The 20,173-nt window shown below is 49.9% G+C and overlaps 3 protein-coding genes across 3 annotated transcripts; 1 reads left to right on the top strand and 2 right to left on the bottom strand.

Annotated features, from left to right (window-relative positions):
• Nucleotides 1-7,449: 7,449 nt before the first annotated feature.
• LOC119279583 (putative pentatricopeptide repeat-containing protein At5g40405) lies at nt 7,450-9,732 on the top strand. The gene has a single exon (XM_037560781.1). The coding sequence runs from the start codon at nt 7,450-7,452 to the stop codon at nt 9,313-9,315; it is 1,866 nt and encodes a 621-aa protein (XP_037416678.1). The 3' UTR covers nt 9,316-9,732.
• Nucleotides 9,733-9,882: 150 nt separating this feature from the next.
• On the bottom strand, nt 9,883-11,662 carry LOC119276536. The gene is made up of 3 exons (XM_037557619.1): nt 11,224-11,662; nt 10,875-11,103; nt 9,883-10,141 (listed from the first exon to the last, which is right to left on the bottom strand). Exons 1-2 carry the CDS (start codon nt 11,581-11,583, stop codon nt 10,879-10,881), a joined length of 585 nt encoding a protein of 194 aa, XP_037413516.1. The 5' UTR covers nt 11,584-11,662; the 3' UTR covers nt 9,883-10,141; nt 10,875-10,878.
• Nucleotides 11,663-13,292: 1,630 nt separating this feature from the next.
• LOC119276535 (pentatricopeptide repeat-containing protein At1g08070, chloroplastic-like) lies at nt 13,293-15,580 on the bottom strand. Its single transcript, XM_037557618.1, has one exon. It carries the CDS (start codon nt 15,298-15,300, stop codon nt 13,516-13,518), a length of 1,785 nt encoding a protein of 594 aa, XP_037413515.1. The 5' UTR covers nt 15,301-15,580; the 3' UTR covers nt 13,293-13,515.
• Between the last annotated feature and the right edge of the window lie 4,593 nt (nt 15,581-20,173).

Genomic DNA, 20,173 nt, shown 5'->3' with positions numbered 1-20,173 from the left:
ACACTTAGACAAGCACTGGCCCGGGGGGGCTAAAATAAAGATGACCCTCGGGTTGGCCGACCCAAGGGAAAGGGATAGGTGGTGGTGAGGCAAATGGTAAAACCAAGGTTGGGCCTTGCTGGAGGAGTTTTATTCAAAGCGAACTGTCAAGGGGGTCCCATAAATCACCCGACCGCGTAAGGAACGTAAAATCCGGGAACATAACACCGGTATGACGGAAACTAGGGCGGCAAGAGTGGAACAAAACACCAGGCAAAAGGCCAAGTCTTCCTACCTTTACCAAGTATATAGATGCATTAATAATATAAGAGATATTGTGACATCCCAACCAAAATCCTGTCCACCATGGAGCAATCTTCAACTTCACCTGCAACTAACAACGCTATAAGAGGGGCTGAGCAAAAGCGGTAACATAGCCAAACAACGGTTTGCATAGGAAAGGTGTCAAAGGTTAGAGGTTCATGGCAATTTGGGATGGCTTGAATAAACAGGTGATAGGTAGCGCAGCATAACGATAGAACGAAACAACTAGCATAGCAATGATAGTAGTGAGATCCAGGGTAGCGGTCATCTTGCCTGAAATCCCGCAAGGAAGAAGAACGAATCCATGAAGAAGACGAACGGATGAAGCCGAACCAACCGTAGACGAACGAATCCTCACAATCGCAAGGAAACAGGAACTAATGAAAAGAAGCACACAACATAGTAAACACACCACACATGAACAAGGCATGATGCACGAACAAGCATGATGCATGACAAAGCTACATGAAGCTACTCATGGCAAGATATGATGCAAACAATAGCAACACATCAAAGCAAGTTTAAATGAGGCCGGGAACAACTTATAACAATTCCGGTAAGTCCTCATATGCATGTTTCGAAATTGGTCCAGATCTGAATAAACCTTATGTTCGAGTTGTTAAACAGCAAGTTAAGATGCACAAGGATGATCTACACGAGATTCTAGTCAAGTTACATATAAAGTTCATTTAGTTCGGAGCTACGGCCTAGAAGATATGAGCAAAACAAGTTAAACATGGCATTGATGCAAAATGCATTTAAACATCAAGCAAACACACCAAAACAAGGATGCAACATGATAATATGAAACTACATGCAAATCTAAGCAAGTTTCATATAGAGCACACTCAAAACGGAGCAACGGTTCAAACACATACACTCCATACAAGTTTAAAGGACAAGCTGTCCAAAACAGCAACTAGGCATATTGCAAGCATCAAAACAACATGCTACAGGACCTCAACATGAAAACAAAAGGCATGGACATGAAGTACATGTAAAGCATAACAAAACATGAACACTGAGCTAACTCCAGAAATCACTAGAACATGCTCAAACACACATGGTAAGATTACAAGTTATAACAATTTCAGACTTTGCAGAAAATAATATCACGATGCAATGTTTAGAGCTATAAAATAACATGTTACAGAAACTTATAATAGCAAAACAAGACATGGCCTGATTCTACTCAAGGCATAGATCAAAAGTCCCTTACTGACCATAAGCCAAAAAGGATCAGAAAATATGATGGCACCCACGTAAACATGGCAAGTTATATTACAGATTCAAACATGGCAGAAACAGAATTATGAAGGCATGTTAATGAGCTTGTGCAACTCACTACAGAGCAAAACATGGCATGGCAAGGCAACCAACAGTAAGAAGGCATATTTGTGAAGCTAAGCATGGCAATAGCAAGGTCATAGGGTGCATGGAACACTAGGAAAACACATGGGAACAAGTGAACTTAATGTTAACAGGCTGACAGCAACATTATGAAGCAACTTTAGAGCAAGATATGAACAAGCTACAGCAACCTATAAATGCAACCAGGGGCATGGATGGATAGAGGATGACATGTAGACCAAAACATGTTTACAGAACATCTCCAGATTATGCATAGAATGATTAGTAGCAACATGTTTATATGGCATCACGAAATAACAGATTCAGCCTAGCAAAACAGCAACATCATGAACCCTACTTAACAAGCTCGATTCACTCACCACAAGTCATTGCATGACAATATAAGCATAGCATCATCAAGAATACATGTTTGTGAAATAAACCAAGTCAAGAACAAGTCCATAGCATGCAAGGAACAACTATAGCAAGCTTGGCCACATTGAATAACATGTAAACAATCTGCCAGAAAACATTTTGAAGCAAAAGTAGAGCACTCAAATGACATGCTAGACTACCCCATAATTGCAACAAAGGGCATGAATGAATAGACAATAACCACATGTTCAAAACACCCTTACTGAAGTATCTCAAAATATACATGGATCTCTCTGTAGCCTCAAGTTTACATGGTATCAAAATAACAGCAGAACAGGTACTAAAATCAGCAACATCACGATGCCTAGTTTGCATGCTTGTGCTAGTCACCACATTGATCATAAAAATACATGGCATACACCACTGTAAAGAAGACATGGCATAGTTCAAAACACATGAAGACATCAACCTCATAGGATGCACACATCAATCATGGCAAAAATGACAAAAGAGCTCGTTCTGTTAACAGACAGCAAAAAACATCATGAAGCACTATTATAACAATGATTCAGGCATCAAGATGACCTCAAATGAATATGATGCAACGGAACGAAATGATGTACACGTTGAGACGAACAATTTGACATATTACACGCACGAAACGGATCTACGGATGCAGAGATACGGCATGACGAATATGGCATGAAATTTACACAGATTCGGGACTTAGTGGGATTTTCACCTCCGGGAGAAGTCAACGGTGGCGCGGATTTCGAGGTTTGCCGGAGATGTCAGGGACAGGGCCGGGGACAGCGGGGCCGGGCGGATCCAGCCGTGTTCGGCACGGATCCGGCCGGAGGCGAGGCCGGCGGCGGAGGAGGCCACGGCGGGGTGGCGCGGGAGGCGCGGCGACCGGGGCGCGGGGCGGCGCGGCAGCCGGACGGCGGCGGCGACCGGAGCCGAGGAGGCGGCGGCGGTGCCCGGGGCCGATGGGGAGGCGGCGGCCGCGGGGAAGGGCGGCGGAGCCCCGCGGCAGGAGGCGCTTCGGCGGCGGCGGCGTACCGCGGCGGAGGGCGGAGCCGGCAGCGGGGCGGAGGCTCGCCGGGGTGAGCGGGGCGAGCGGCGGCGGGGCACGGGGCGCTCGGGCGGCCGCGCGGGCCTGGGCGGGCCGCGCCTGGGCCCGGCGGGCCGCGGCGGCGGCGGGAGGCCACGCGGCGGCCTCTGATTCGCCGGTGGGCGGCGGCTGGACATGTCCGCTGCCCGGATTTTTGTCCGGCGGCGGCGGGTGGAGTTTGATCTAGGGTTTGCCCGAGATTTTCGGGGGAGGGGCTAGTTTTATAGGTAGAGGGAGCTAGGAGAGTTCAAATGAGGAGCGGTTTTCGCCCACACGATCGTGATCGAACGACCGAGAGCATGGAGGGGAGTTAGATGGGTTTTGGGCCACTTTGGAAGGGGTGTTGGGCTGCAAAGAGAAGGAGGCTTTATGGTTACCCGGTTAACCGTTGGAGTATCAAACGGACTCCAAATGGCACGAAACTTGACAGGCGGTCTACCGGTGCTATACCAAGGCCGCTTGGCAAGCCTCGGGCCATTCTGAGAAAGTTCAACACCCACTCACAACAGGAGACGAAAAGGGGAACGCCGGAGGGCATAGGAGCGCCGGATTGCAAAACGGACAACGGGGAAAAGGCTCGGATGCATGAGACGAACACGTATGCAAAATGAAATGCACATGATGACATTATAAGATGCAACACGCAAGCAAATGACATGGCAACGACGGCGAATAACTGGCAGACACCTGGCGCATCGAACTCGGGGCGTTACAATTATTGACTCTAGTGCAAGTGGGAGACTGTTGGAAATATGCCCTAGAGGCAATAATAAAAAGGATTATTATTATATTTCCTTGTTCATGATAATTGTCTTTTATTCATGCTATAATTGTATTATCCGGAAATCATAATACACGTGTGAATACATAGACCACAATACGTCCCTAGTAAGCCTCTAGTTGACTAGCTCGTTGGTCAATAGATAGTCATGGTTTCCTGACTATGGACATTAGATGTCATTGACAACGGGATCACATCATTAGGAGAATGATGTGATGGACAAGACCCAATCCTAAGCATAGCATAAGATCGTGTAGTTCGTTTTGCTAGAGCTTTTCCAATGTCAAGTATCTCTTCCTTAGACCATGAGATCGTGTAACTCCCGGATACCGTAGGAGTGCTTTGGGTGTACCAAATGTCACAACGTAACTGGGTGACTATAAAGGTGCATTACAGGTATCTCCGAAAGTGTCTGTTGGGTTGACATGGATCGAGACTGGGATTTGTCACTCCGTATTACGGAGAGGTATCACTGGGCCCACTCGGTAGTGCATCATCATAATGAGCTCAAAGTGACCAAGTGTCTGGTCACGGGATCATGCATTACGGTACGAGTAAAGTGACTTGCCGGTAACGAGACTGAAGGAGGTATTGGGATACCGACGATCGAGTCTCGGGCAAGTAACATACCGTCCGACAAAGGGAATAGTATACGGGGTTGCTTGAATCCTCGACATCGTGGTTCATCCGATGAGATCATCGAGGAGTATGTGGGAGCCAACATGGGTATCCAGATCCCGCTGTTGGTTATTGACCGGAGAGCCGTCTCGGTCATGTCTACATGTCTCCCGAACCCGTAGGGTCTACACACTTAAGGTTCGGTGACGCTAGGGTTGTATGAATATGAGTATGCAGCAAACCGAATGTTGTTAGGAGTCCCGAATGAGATCCGGACGTCACGAGGAGTTCCGAAATGGTCCGGAGGGAAAGAAAACTATATAGGAAGTGCTGTTTCGGCCATCGGGAAAGTTTCGGGGTCACCCAGTATTGTACCGGGACCACCGGAAGGGTCCCGGGGGTCCACCGGGTGGGGCCACCTATCCCGGAGGGCCCCGTGGGCTGAAGTGGGAGGGGAACCAGCCCCTAGTGGGCTGGTGCGCCCCCCTTGGCCCCCCTGCGCCTAGGGTTGGAAACCCTAGGTAGGGGGTGCGCACCACTTGCCTTGGGGGGCACTCCACCCCCTGGCCGCCGCCCCCTTGGGAGATTGCATCTCCCAGGGCCGGCGCCCCCCCCCCCTGGGGGCCTATATAAAGGAGGGCAAGGGGGAGGGCAAGAGTACCCCAAGTCTTGGCGCCTCCCTCCCCCTGCTACACCTCGTCCTCCTCCCGCAGCAGCTTGGCGAAGCCCTGCCGGAGTTCTGCTGCATCCACCACCACGCCGTCGTGCTGCTGGATCTTCATCAACCTCTCCTTCCCCTTGCTGGATCAAGACGGAGGAGACGCCACGCTGACCGTACGTGTGTTGAACGTGGAGGTGCCGTCCGTTCGGCGCTAGGATCTCCGGTGATAGGATCACGACGAGAACGATTACTTCAACCCCGTTCTTTTGAACGCTTCCGCTCGCGATCTACAAAGTGGTATGTAGATGCATCTCTCCTTTCACTCGTTGGTTAGATGAACTCATAGATGGATCTTGGTGAAATCGTAGGAAAATTTTTATTTTCTGCAACGTTTCCCAACATGTTGGGGGGATAGACCTCGGGTAGCCTAATCAACACTTAACCACATTTCAAGACATCGGGACTGATCAAGCCCCTCAGTCCGACTAGTCGCAAGGCCGGCCTCTTAGGCCGGACGAAACCAGAGGGCCGCTTCCTAGAGGGCGACGGACCCCAAGCACGCGGCTGCAACCAGAGGGCTACTTCCTAGAAGGCGGCAGACCCCAAGAAGACAGCATGCTCCAGAAGGCGAGGACACGGGCCGGCTCCTAGCAGGCGGCCCGTCCCCTCCCTCGGAGTCTGAGCCCGACCAAGAGACAAGCTGGGCGCGTGGCTACAGTGCTCCATGCCTTCCCTGAATCCCGGATGCATGGCTATAGTGAGCGCCGCTAGGCGGCCGCCGGCCCGCACGATGCGGCACTGTAGCCATGGCGCTCCCGGCGTGGCCTCCGTCAGCTCGTACGGCGTAACAGTGAAGAGCCGTCAATGGGATCTCTAGAAGGGGAAACTGTTGAGGCCCTTCGACTGCTGAAGCCGTAGAACCTCACCAGTTTCGGGGACTACTGTCGGGGGGATAGACCTCGGGTAGCCTAATCAACACTTAACCACATTTCAAGACATCGGGACTGATCAAGCCCCTCAGTCCGACTGGTCGCAAGGCCGGCCTCTCAGGCCGGACGGAACTAGAGGGCCGCTTCCTAGAGGCCGACGGACCCCAAGCACGTGGCTGCAACCAGAGGGCTGCTTCCTAGAAGGCGGCAGACCCCAAGAAGACAGCGTGCTCCAGAAGGCGAGGACACGGGCCGGCTCCTAGCAGGCGGCCTGTCCCCTCCCTCGGAGTCTGAGCCCGACCAAGAGACAAGCTGGGCGCGTGGCTACAGTGCGCCATGCCTCCCCTGAATCCCGGATGCATGGCTACAGTGAGCGCCGCTAGGCGGCCGCCGACCCGCACGATGCGGCACTGTAGCCATGGCGCTCCCGGCGTGGCCTCCGTCAGCTCGTACGGCGTAACAGTGAAGAGCCGTCAATGGGACCCATAGGCGGCGGGCCCCACCTGTCGGCCGGTTCCTCAGCAGCCGGCTAAAAAGGGGGGACCCAGCGGCCGGCGGAGAACCCGGCCTCCATAGACACTGACATCCGGGACCTACCATCCGGCCAAATTACCTTTGTACCCGTGGGCGTAGGCCTATATAAATCCCCCAGGCTCACCCATGCAAGGGGTTCAGACTTTAGTCCCTCCACACCATAGCTAGGAGAGAAGAGAGCTAGCCTTGCCCTTCTTCCTCTAGACGAACAGCTCGAGGAGCACTCTTGTAGCCACTCTATTGACGATAGTCATCATGCGGAGGCCCCACAGAGCATGATTAGGCCTTGTACAATGGGAGGTGCTTAGAGAGATGCTTAAAAAAATAAACCGGGTTTTTCAAAGCATCGCTGCCTATTTCTACAGGAGAGACGCTTAGCTAAGCGTCTATCTTGTACAAATAAGCACTGGTGCTTAAGAAAAGCCTGGTTTATTTCTCTAAGCACCTCCCATTGTACAAGGCCTTAGGGGTGTTATCTCCACGGAAAGTCCCGAACCTGGGTAAGACTCGTCGCCATCCGAGGTCTCGCCTACTCCCGCTTCTAGAGCCCGCAACGTTTTTCTATCCCCATCTATGATAAGCCACCCCCGGCATATGTCGCGAGAATAGCACGACACCATGTGCCAAAAATATACTTCTATTATGTACAGTACGTACGTACGTATATTATGCTGCATGTACTCGTACATTTTACAAACTGAAAATCTATGAGCGAACCCATGACAAACAAATCCACACAATATATGTGCTCCCGCTCCATGTCTGAAATCACAGTCCGAACAAGATGGCGGCACGACTCCGCGACTCCGCCACGCTGCTCCCGTCCCTCGTCGGGGCCTCCTCCTCCCAGTCCCGCCTCCGCGAGATCCACGCGCACCTCCTCGTCTCGGGCCGCCTCGCCTCTCCCTCCCACCGCGCCGACTTCGTCGCCTCCCTCGCCTCCTCCGACCACCTCTCCTACGCGCGCCTCCTCCTGCCCCAGCGCCCGGCCACGCTACTCGCCCACAACGGCCTCCTCCGCGCCCTCGCCCGCGGACCATGCCCCCGCCTCGCCTTTGCGGCCTTCCGCGAGCTCCCCCTCGCGCCCGACCACTACTCGTTCACCTTCCTCGTCCGCGCCGCGACCTCCCTGGCCGCCGCCGCCTCCTCGGCGACGCCCGTGCCCACCGATGTTGCCGTGTGCCTGCTCGCTGGCTCCGTGCACGCGGCGGCGTTCCGCCACGGCCATGCAGCGGACCTGCACGTCCAGAGCGGCGCCGTATCCATGTACGCGGCGGTGGGGGACGTGGGCGCCGTGCGGGCCGCCTTCGCGGAGATCGTGAGCCCGGACGTGGTGTGCGTCACTGCAATGTTGGGCGCTCTCTCAGCCGGAGGCGATATTGACACTGCGCGCGAGCTGTTTGACAGAATGCCGCAGCGGGACCATGTCGCCTGGAACGCCATGCTCACAGGTTATGTGCGCGTGGGCAAGGCAAGGGAAGCCTTGGGGCTGTTCGACGAAATGCAGAAGGCTGGGATTTCTGTCGGTGAGGCGACGCTGGTGTCAGTGCTCACTGCTTGTGCACAGATGGGTGCACTAGAACGTGGCATCTGGGTGCACTCCTATGTGTGCAGCCGTGGGATGCGGGTGTCGGTCACACTGGGCACTGCTTTGGTGGATATGTATTCCAAGTGTGGGGTTGTCACGATGGCGATGGAGGTGTTCAAGAGCATGAGCGAAAGGAACATCTACACCTGGACCAGCGCGCTGAGTGGCCTCGCGATGAATGGCATGGGGGAGGAGTGTCTTGAGCTGTTCAAGCGTATGGAGAGCGCGGGCATGGAGCCTAATGGTGTCACATTTGTCGCGGTGCTCCGTGGATGCTCTGTGGCTGGGTTGGTAGAAGAGGGACGAGCATGCTTTGATTCGATGAAGGATAAGCACAAAGTTGAGCCTTGGCTTGAGCACTACGGCTGCATGGTTGATTTGTATGGTCGAGCAGGGCGTCTGGATGATGCTGTCAACTTCATCAATTCTATGCCAGTGGAGCCACATGAAGGTGTCTGGGGAGCGCTACTCAACGCTTCTCGGATTCACAACAACGTCGATCTGGGCAAACACGCAATGTACAAGCTCACGAAGATTGAGTCCAAAAATGATGCGGCTCACGTGTTGCTGTCTAATATATACGCGGAGTCGCACAACTGGAAGGGCGTCAGCAAAGTTCGGAACATGATGAAGTCTAAGGGAGTGAAAAAGGTGCCTGGGTTTAGTGCCATTGAGGTTGATGGCAAGGTGCATGAGTTCTTCGTCGGGAGCAAGTCTCACCCCAGATACAAGGATATCGAGACCATGCTTGCAGGTATGAGCCATAAGCTGAGGTTGCAAGGGTACGCCGCAAACACAAAAGAGGTACTGTTCGATATCGAGGAAGAGGAGAAAGAAAGTGCGATCTCCTTGCACAGTGAGAAGCTTGCCCTCGCCTTCGGTCTTATCACGTTGCCAGAAGGCACGGTGATTAGGATCGTGAAGAACTTGAGAGTGTGCAAGGACTGCCATGATTATACCAAGATGATATCTAAGGTCTTCGACAGGGAGATTGTTATGAGAGATAGGAATAGGTTTCACCATTTCAAGCATGGAGCGTGCTCCTGTAGGGATTACTGGTGATTTTCTTTTGTAACTGTTCCCGTGCAATTTTGATGATCCATTCGCAATCAATGATTCAAAGGTAGCACTCAGATCCATCTGCAAGAATAAGAGTAGAGATATTTTCCTCCCTGCATCCCGCCACAAACTAATATAGTTCAAAAGGAAAAAGAGTTCACAGGATGATCTGGTTTTGAGCGCGTTCCTATTGGGTGGAGAGAGGCTGGGAAGATTCAACATATATATAGTTCAGGTACCATGGCACATCTTGGTACATCCGGCTTTGATCATGTCTCAAGTAAATAAGAAAGGACGCTAAGCTGTGGTGCCACGAGTTTGCCTGAGCATATGATATGGCCAATCAGGGGAATCCAGCGAGAACAAGAAAGCTATATCGGCCAAAATGCCAAACTGGCAGGTGTACAGCCGCAGCTGGCATCCCACGCCAGAGCTTCGTGATCTTCGGCAGGCCAGGCAGCAAAGCAAGCCATGATACAGGCAGATAGAATTTTGATAACTGAATTTAGCACTGATAGAGGAGAGAAGAAATAATTTAGCAGTTAAATTTCTCGTTAAAGCACCATCAAGGGTCAGGGAACAAAATCTTCACAGAAACAGAGTGCACACCAGTTTGTTCGGCTACATTTATTCATGCACACTTGCTACAAGCAAAAATGCCACACTGGCAAACCGCGTCGTGTATATGCTAAACATAAGGTCAAATATAAGGGATCTATAAGATGCATTTGTTCTGAACATTTACATGTAGTATGTCACTGCCCAGTACATCTCCAACATTGACGGCAAACTGGAAGGAGGGGCCAAAAGTGTGCTTGCCATTAGTAACCTGTCAAGTGCGTCTAGGTTAAAATTCCATGGAAGAACCAAGATAAACTTAATTTCAGATAACCAAATATGAAAATACGAAGTTGAACTGTTGAAGCACATAGCATCCCATAGTTAGTCAAGGAACGACATCAATTTTGTAGCAGAAATACACAGAATCATGAATGATGCCCAGGCTATTCTCAACATGAAGCTGTTTTTCTTAGCGTTCCACCCCAAAATATAAGGTGCACAAGCAATTTGAGGTTAAGGCGGACCAATAATTAGACATAGGACTCTCGACTCCACTACCCCAACCAATTGAGCTAGGTCACTTCCTTGTTGTCAAAGAAAAAAGAAGAGCTAGGGTGACTTCCTGTTTTTGTGTCATATAAAACCATGTGTCGTTGGTCCAATGGTCAGTGTAACCTATATCTTGGAATGTGTGCATGCCTTACATTTTGGCATGAAATGAGTGGTAATTAGGGGTAACTAAGGATGGATACTTTATTTTTCTTTTTAATCAGAAGCATTTGAGTATTTTTGCTTTGTACCAGATCTCAAACTGCACAGGCACAACATCTAGTTGATACTATCACTGATAATCTAGGGCAGAACTCTAAAGCATAATTGCATTCTATGGCCGATATTGTCACTGTCTATCGGCCTACATGTTATACCTATTACAATTCATTTACTGAGTAGCATCAGTTTTGACAGTAAAACAGAGGACCAAAGAGTGAAACTGTTGCTACCTTCTCAGGAGGACCAGCCAATCTTCTTCATGACATCCCTGGTTCTCTTCCGGAGCCTCATGAACACAATGACCATGCAAGCCAGCACCCACGGTGGGAATTTCAGGTTGCCTAGCTTGGTTCCCTTAAGCCACTCGGGCATCTTCGCCTCCTTCAGTATCACCGCAGCTACCACTGTCATGGCGCAGACAGTGAGCATCACCTTGGTGATGGGCTTCAGCAAAGGATCCTAAATCACCAAAGAGACAAACACGGCACATGAAGACTTGCTAACTATGAGTAGACCTGGCGGACATCACAGCAGACAAACTGCGCGAAATTTCACAGGGGACTGGGAATCGCGACTTACCTTGGGCTCGCCGTCGAGGAAGATGGTGGAGTCGGCGGCGTAGGGGAGGAGGGAGCGGCCGTTGCGGGGGTTGAATCGGATGGCGACGCCGCGTGCGCGGGAGGCGGCGTCGAAGGCGAAGACGCACTTGAGGCCGTGCTTCTCCAGGATGTCCCCCACCTCCAGCTGGTCCTGCGTGTACCCGCCCAGGGGCGACCGGAACACGGCCACCGGCCCCCGGCCCCGCCGGAAGAGCTGCACCTCCACCTCGGGTGCGGCCGCCGGCTCGGATCCGGGCCTCCCGTTCTGGGCGGAGGCCGGCGACTCCTCGTGGATGCCGTCGTCGACCGGCGCCGCGGCCTTGTCGGCTTGCTTCTCCATTGGCTTGCTCGATCGGGCTCAGGGGAAGGCGAAAAGGGTATCTGCCAATCTGTGCCTCGCGCTGTAGCCGGGAATTGGGCTGCTTATAGGAGGCGAATCTACGGTTACCAAAAACAAAAATAAGCAAGTTCTAGGCAAATCTCTTCACCGGGGCACCGGGCCAGGCCCCAGAAAGGAAGGCCCAACACTCGTGAAACAAAGAGTATCGAATCGAATTACAAGAGCGGTGGTTTCATACTGTTGGAGAAGTTTTTTTTTTTCTTTTTTTTTTTTTGCGAAAATGTTGGAGAAGTATTTTGAAGGTAAGGTGAAAAAAAGAAGTATTTTGAAGGGAGTACACGTGCTGAAAAGTGGAACTATATGGAGAGTAGGAGATGGAAGCATCGGAAAGTAAATTTGGCTGTGCATATTCTCTCTATATATTTTTATTTTGGAGTTCCCACAAATCCTGAAATATTTCATGGATATAAGTTATGACATATAATGTGCATCTGCAGAAACTCATAACAAAATATAACATCTTGTGAACTCTACAAAAAAGACAAATATATCATGTGCATGCTATCCAATTGGTATGAATCTTGCCATTTTTTTTAGTGTAGGTCACAAATGGTTATATTATTGGATGTTTTTTACAAGTCACATGACATATTATTACTAACATCTACTCCCTTCGTCCCATAATATAAGAACATTTATGACACTAGTGTAGTGTTAAAAACGTCTTATATTTTTTTGGGACAGAGGGAATAAGAATTACTCCCTCTGTCCGGAAATACTTGTCCTAGAAATGGATACTGAAAATATTTGTCCTAGAAATGGTTGTATCTAGACTTATTTTAGTTATATACATCCATTTTATCCATTTTTAGGACAAGTATTTCCGGACGGAGGGAGTATTTAACATTTTCTAGAAATCAGGATAAAATAAAAAGGAGGGGAAAGAATGTGGGTTGCGCGGGCAACTAATTGCACAAAACCAGTGTAACATCTCAGCAAAGGCAGCCATATTTTTGCTAAGGTTTCAGATTTAATTGACCCTACCTCTAGCACAGCGGATATACAACAGCTCCGATCGACTTTTAATGAAGATGTACATGTCACTCTCCAAATTCCGATCCAGGAAGGTGCTGAAGATACACCAGCTTGGACAACCAAGCCAGGAACTCTGCACACGATGTAGCTTCGTCATCAAGTGATAGTGTTCAAAGGGAGAGCGTATTTTGGAAGAAACTGTGGACTTTTTACCCCTGCCCAGCATAATCTTTCACCTTTTATGACCACTAACCCGTAATAGCGTACGTCTAAGAATGAAACTGCGGAAAAGAGGAATTGTAGCAGATACACTATGCCCAATATGTTGTTAATTAGACGAAGGCGGAGGTCATTGCTTTCTAAAGTGCAAATTTGTCACGGTTATGGCTTCCTAAAGTGCAAGTTTGTAAGGTTATTTGGAGAACTGCTTTTTTGGAAGTGTCATATGAAACTTATCAATTGCCCAAATGCCACCTCAGTGATGGAGGATATTCTGAAAATAGAGCAGGCAAAATGTCTGGAAGTTTATATTCTTGTGGTTATTGTGATTTGAAAGAAACGAAGCTGGTCAAAGAGAAGGGATATGACTGCATATGAGATCATATACTAATTCCAACTGCATATGATGCAACCTCTGTCAGAAAAAAAAAGATGTGATGCAATCAGCTTTTCAGTCGTGTAAGGTAGGAACTTGCTCACTGGTTTTGTAATATTTCTGCACACTCTTTAGCTACTTATAGTGTATGTATGGAATTGAGAATCTATCAGATTTGGCTTGATACCTTTCCAAGATATGTAAAAGAACTTGTCTGCTGGCAAGTCCAGCTCGTCTAATCAATGGAATGCTTTGTGTTCCTTCCAAAAAAAACAGAGCTCTCAGCTTTGAAAAATAAAGGTTCAACAGAGCTCGGAAACTAGCAGGTCTGGATCAGAGTCGGCGCGGTCTAGGAGCAACCCCAAGCCGTGGATGACGTCGTAAATCTCAGCTGATTTTGGGTGGTATGTGTCTTGCACCAGGAACTTGTGCACTTCACCATCAAGCTTTATCCAACTGTAGGCAGACAGCTTCTGCACGTTCTTGCTCCTCATCAGGTCCCTGATCTCCCTCACATCGCCCCAGAGGCCGGCATCGGCATAGATATTGGACAGGAGGACGTAGATTGAGGAGTTGTCAGGCTCCACTGTGAGGAGCTTGCTCGCGGCAAGCTTTGCAAGCTCAACATCAGCATGGGCTCTGCAGGAACTGAGCAGCGTGGTCCAGATCACTGCGTTTGGTTCGACTTCCATGTCGCAGATGAACTTGTACGCCTCCCACAGTCTGCCGGATTTGCACAGGAGGTCCACTATGCATGCACAGTGCTCCACTTGAGGGGAAACATGGTGTTCTCTCTTCATCTCTTCGAAGAATGCCATACCTTGGTCTACCAAGCCAGCATGCGTGCATGCTGCTAGCAGCGCGACGAAGGTGATCTCATTGGGCTGGACTCCATTTTCCGCCATATTTTCATACAGGCTGATCGCATCTTCTGCGAAGCCATTCATTGCTAGGCCTCTGATCATGGAGTTCCATGTGATGACCCCTTTTTGTTCCATCCGGCTGAAGACATTCCGGGCCCTTCCAACATGCCCGCACCTGGTGTACATGTCGATTAGCGCAGATCCTAGGTAACTCGTAAGTGGTAGCCTCTGGTTCTCAGCATAGTTCCCAATCTGCTCAACCAATTCATCAGAACCCAACTGCGCACACGCGGATAGCACACCAACAAGTGTCACTTCATTTGGCCTGCAATCGGTTGCCTTCATCCTCTCAAACAGTTCAAGAGATTCGAGTGGCCTGCCATTCTGCGCATAACCTGCAATCATGGTGCTCCATGCCACGACATCTCTCTCTGACATCTGGTCAAACTCCCGACGTGCGTCGTCGATAGCCCGACACTTTACATACATTTCCATCAAAGCAGTGTGCACTATCACGTTCTGCAAGTCCTCCTCACCGATCAGAGCCCTTACACGCTTGCCAGTATCAAGATCGCCAGACTTGGCGCATATCGAAAACACTGACGTGATGGTGATAGCGTTTGGTCTTGCACCCTCACTCAGCATCCGATCAAACAACATCAATGCTTCCCGGAATTCCCCACCATGAGCATAACAGGCGATCATCGAATTCCACGAAGCGGATGTCCTCCTCTCCATACCGTCAAATAGCCTCCTGGCCTTACCCACATCACCAGATTTCGAATATCCGGTGATCAAACAGTTTATCGGTATCGGATCCTTCACCGGCATCTCGTCAAAGACACTGACGGCAGACTCCATGTCTCCATTCTTGGCATAGAAATCCACCAGAGCTGTCAGCACAAAGACATCCCCAAGCAGCCCACGGACAAGAGCATGGCAGTGCACCTGCCTGCCCTGGCAGGACGAAGCGGTGAGCGCGCACGACTTGAAAACAAGCGGGACGCAGCCGGACGGGACGTCGGCGCCCTTGAGATGAATCGACGAGAAGGCTTGGAGGAGGTCCTGGTGGGAGGAGCTCCTGGAGAGCGCGGAGAGGAAGGTGCTGCAGAACGCCGGGGTCGGGCGCGGCACCGCGTCGAACAGGTTGCGTGCGAAGCGGGAGATGGTGGCGTCTGAGAAGATGGCGTGGAGCGGTCGGGTCTTGAGGAGGCGGGCCTCCATTGCTGGCGGTGGGCGGGGCTCGGCGGAAGATTTGGGTGGGCGGCGGCGGCGGCGGTCAGCGTGGGTGTTTGACGGCTCGACGGGGTGCGGCGGCAAGGCATGTCGTGCTGTGAAAAGGTGAGGCTCGGTTAACTTGTTCAGTTATATGGAAGCGCAGAGTGCAGTTGTGGTCGCGGCGACCTCCGGCGGTCGTGCCGTCGGCGTCACTGATTTGGGTTCGCGAAAGCATCGGCGAGGCGCTGGCCGTGCGTGTGCACAAGGGACCTGTTGCTGCTAGACTGCTAGTTTTTTTTTTTTTTTTGAGAAACTGCTAGACTGCTATTGCTAGGGGCGTGTTTGGTTTTCTCCACCGGGCCTGGTTTTTTTTTTAAGGTAACTAGGGGCTTTATTCAGAACTTAAAAATCGAGGAATACAAGCAATGTCGGGCAAAACCCCTAGCCACACGTGGCGACCCACCGCCAGAGACGCAACTCCTTTAGCTAGCGAGTGGGCCTCAAAATTATTTCCTCTATGCTCGAAACGAAAAATAACAGAAGAAAAAAGGTTCCTACTGAACTCTATCTCCCTGATGATCGGTGCGTAAGTAGGTGACCCTCCATTGGTGATGTTTGAGATTACTTCCTGACAATCCGAATCAATCTCCAAGTCGTTCAGATTTAGGTCTTGCACGAGGGCTAGCGCCTCGCTGCATGCTTTCGCTTCCAGACTTGCCGGATCGAGCAAGCCTTCAAAAACAACAGCCGAGGCTCCCAGATATGTGCCTGACTTGTCTCTGCAAACAACCGCGGCAGCCCCTTTGTCTCCCAAAGTAGATAGCCCACCATCGCAATTCATCTTTGCTGCATTACCTAACGGTGGTGACCATTTCCTGGCCTGTGGCCGATGAATGGCACCTGTGTGTTTCTGTGGCAAACGGACAACAACAATCTCTAGCTCTTCCAAATACCTCTTAATGAAGCACATCGTGGACAGTGGGCTCTGGAATTCATTGTCGTGAATGGGCTTTCTCCGCGCCCACCATATCGCCCACATGGTCACTAGAACTCGAGCAAGATCATGCTGACTTGTGGACTCAAACAACCAGAACAATCATAGCCTTGCATCCTCATTTTGGTTTGATAGCACATGTTCTAGGAGTTCTTCATCTCCTAGAGCCCAAACGCATTTGGCCATACTGCAACTAAGAAGCGAGTGGCGCCATGAGTCCTCCGCTGCATTACAGATAGAGCATATTGGGTTGTCCGTCATATTCCTCTCGAATCGGACCTGTCCTGTAGGGATCGATGTATGTGCGAGCCGCCATACAAACACTCGTATTTTGGATGGGACTTGCGCTTTCCACAACTGTGTCCATGATCTCCTATCTGCAACAACATTTGAGTGTCCCGTCCGATGCTCTAACCAGTCCTCTCTCTGCGCCTTAATAGCAGTGATCATTCTATATGCTGATTTTACTGAAAAAACACCCCGTCGATCATAGTGCCACGCCCAGAAATCCTCCTGTAACCGGGTGCTGATAGGTATATTAAGAATCACATCCACATCCGGAGTAATGAAATGATCCATGAGAGTTTGCCTATCCCAAGAACGTGTTACTGGGTCGATAAGCTCATCAACCATCATAGGTGGGTCGTTTGTTCTTGCGCAGATCGGCCGGAGCTTAAAATCTCGCGGCAGCCAGTTGTCACTCCAGATTCGGGTGCTCGCACCTGACCCGATCCTCCTGATGAGGCCCAAGGAAAGAACATCCCGTCCTTCCAAAAGCGATCGCCAGACCTGGGAGGGGGCCGTGCCCAAGGTGGCGTCTAAAATGTTAGCTCCAGGATAATAGCGGGCTCTGAGTACTCGCGCGCTTAGCGTTTCTGGTTCCTGTAACAGTCTCCAAACTTGTCGGGCAAGAAGCGCCAAGTTAAAAAGCTCCACATCTCTAAAGCCGAGTCCTCCCATGAACTTGGGTTTTGTCATTGTATTCCACGACACCCAAGCTGTTTTCCTTTCTCCATTCTTACCCCCCCCCCCAACCAAAACTTCCGGATTATGCTGTTAATGTGCTCACATAAACCACGTGGGAGCTTAAAGCATGCCATCGAATAAGTGAGAATGGATTGTGCCACCGATTTAATTAGGACTTATTTTCCTCCCATTGACAAACACTTCTCCATCCATCCTTGTATCCATTTCCAGATTCTATCCTTTAAGTATTTAAAGGACCCTTCTTTTGCTCTTCCTACATCTGAAGGTAAACCAAGATACTTCTCTGTTAAAGATTCGTTAAAAACATTCAGAATCTGTTTGATTGAGCCCTTCGTAGCATCTGCCACACCCTTGCTGAAGAATATGGATGACTTGTCTACATTTATTTGTTGGCCAGACGCATTGCAGTATTTTGTGAGTATCTCCATGACTTGTACAGCACTAGCATCGGTGGCTTCAAAGAAGAGTAAACTATCGTTTGCAAAAAGTAGATGATTAACCACCGGGGCACCAGGTGCAACTTCTATGCCCCGCACCACTCCTTTTGCCTTTAACAAGCATGATAAACCCTCAGCAGCCAGCAGAAAAAGATACGGCGATATTGGGTCTCCCTGCCGTAGACCCCGAGATGGCCTGAAAACATCCAAACTCCCACCATTAAAGAGGACTGAAAAGGATACCGATGTTACGCACCTCATTATAGTTTCAGTGAATCTGGGACTAAAACCCATCTTAAGCATTACTGCCTTTAGATACGACCACTCCAAACGGTCATAAGCCTTCATCATATCGAGCTTTAGCGCACAAAATCTATTACCCTTCACCCTTCTAGTTTTCATGTAGTGCAAACATTCATACGCTGTTATGAAATTATCCGTAATGAGGCGTCTAGGAACGAAAGCTGACTGCTCTTCGGAGACGATACTGGGGGAAATATATTTCAGCCGGTTAGCTAAAACCTTTGAAGCAATCTTGTAGATTACAGTACAAAGGCTTATAGGCCGAAATTGTCCTAAAACTTTTGGACTAGCAATCTTGGAAATCAAAACGATGAATGTATTATTTATCTCCTCCGGTGAATCAACTCCATCAAGCACTCGGATAATCATCCTTGTGACTTCATCACCACACAACTCCCAATGCTTCTAAAAAAAGTGCGCGGGAAAGCCATCCGGGCCAGGTGCTTTTGTTGGAAACATTTGAAAAAGGGCTTCTTTTACTTCCTCTTTGCTGTAAACTGCATTCAGTTTTGCATTCATATTGCCATCAACCCGTACTGGTATGTGAGAAAGAACCTCTTCCATGCCAATGGTGCCCTCCGAGGTATAGAGATTAGAATAAAATTCAGTTGTCATACTAGATAACTCATTCCTGTCATTGCAAACAGTCCCATCCTCTCGGTTTAATTGTGTTATGTTATTCTTCGCCCTTCTCGCACTCGCTTTCCTCTGAAAACTCTCTGTGTTTTTATCACCTTCCGTCAGCCAAGTGATCCGGGATCGCTGCCTTGCCATGATCTCTTCCCTATATGATAGTTCTATCATGCGATCTTCAATCCTTTTCTCTTCCGGACTAGGGCCCGTTCGCCCCGGGGCCTCCCGGAGCAAAGCGAGCTGACGCCGCAAAGACCGCAGCTCGACACGGACATAGCCAAAAGTTTGCCTGCCCCATTGCGTCAGTGCCGTAGATACATTGTGGAGTTTGTTGGCCAACTCCGCAACTGACCCAGCAGGGGCGTCACCATTCCACTCTGCATACACTGCGTCCTTGAACCTGCCATCCGTTTCCCACGCTCATTCATACCGAAAAAGTTTTCTGGTATCCATTCTTGTTGTACCCACCTCCATGTCTGTCATCAACAAGATGGGAGTATGATCACTTTTAGCTGCTGCCAAGTGTTCCAGACTTGCAAATGGGAATATATTTGACCATCTCGGAGACGCCAAAGCTCGGTCTAAACAGACTCTACAATATTCACCACCTGTCACCCGCTTCTCGAACGTCCAGTCCAAACCTTTATAGCCTAGATCCAATAAACCACAGACGTCTACAGCTTCTCTGAACCCCGCGATTTGTGAACTATCGTGAGTATTTGGCCCCATCTGTTCATATTGACGTAGAATTTCATTGAAATCTCCTATGCAAACCCAAGGTAGAGTGCTTTCCCCCCTCAGTCTTCTCATGGTATCCCAGGTTTTGTGTCTCAAACTCCTGTTTGCCTCCCCATAAAAGCATGTGAGGTGCCATTGCTCGCAACCTGGTTCAGAGACCCATGAGTCGATATGGTACTGCGAAAAGTTTTTTATTACAAGATCAACATTTGATTTCCAGAAAAAACATAAACCTCCACTCCTCCCACTGCTAGCTACTGCAAAACTACTTCGAAAACCTAATGAAGCCGCCAAACCTTCCACTCGATTTTTTGCAATCTGAGTCTCCACGATGCAAAGAACCGACGGCGCACTAGCCTCCGCAAGATCGCGGAGCTCACGCACTGTCGCAGGATCGCCAATCCCGCGACAGTTCCAGCAGAGTATCCTCATTTGGCCCGGCGGTCCTCCTCAAGGGAGGCCGCCTCTTCATAAATTTCTGAACATTCACCGTCTTCTCCCCCCTGTCTCCTCTTCTTGATAATGTGATTCTTCTCAGGGGTTGTAGCCACTGCATCAGGCTTGGTTGACGAGGTATTACCTTCCAACAGCATGACCGTGCCCGCCACCCTGCCTCCCATGTTCTGCAGCTTCTGTCCCCTGATATTGAGCGAACCATCAGCAGCTACTAGTCTCTTCTTGGCCCCTTTTCCACCCCTCATTTCAGCAGGAAACACAGGATCATCCTCCTCCATCCCCTGCGGCACACTAGGGCCGCCACCCCTTCCTCTTTCTCCTTCAAAACCTC

This window comes from Triticum dicoccoides, chromosome 3B (genome assembly GCF_002162155.2).
Source record: "Triticum dicoccoides isolate Atlit2015 ecotype Zavitan chromosome 3B, WEW_v2.0, whole genome shotgun sequence".
NCBI classification, from domain to species: domain Eukaryota; kingdom Viridiplantae; phylum Streptophyta; class Magnoliopsida; order Poales; family Poaceae; genus Triticum; species Triticum dicoccoides.
This window is presented reverse-complemented; position numbering and strand designations above follow the sequence as displayed.

Excerpts from the sequence above, each read along its gene's own strand:
- LOC119276535 (XM_037557618.1), bottom strand. The coding sequence starts at position 15,300 with ATGGAGGCCCGCCTCCTCAAGACCCGACCGCTCCACGCCATCTTCTCA.
- LOC119279583 (XM_037560781.1), top strand. The coding sequence starts at position 7,450 with ATGGCGGCACGACTCCGCGACTCCGCCACGCTGCTCCCGTCCCTCGTC.
- LOC119276536 (XM_037557619.1), bottom strand. The coding sequence starts at position 11,583 with ATGGAGAAGCAAGCCGACAAGGCCGCGGCGCCGGTCGACGACGGCATC. Across the intron at positions 11,104-11,223 it reads TCCTCGACGGCGAGCCCAAG|GATCCTTTGCTGAAGCCCAT; the intron begins GTAAGTCGCGAT and ends TTGGTGATTTAG.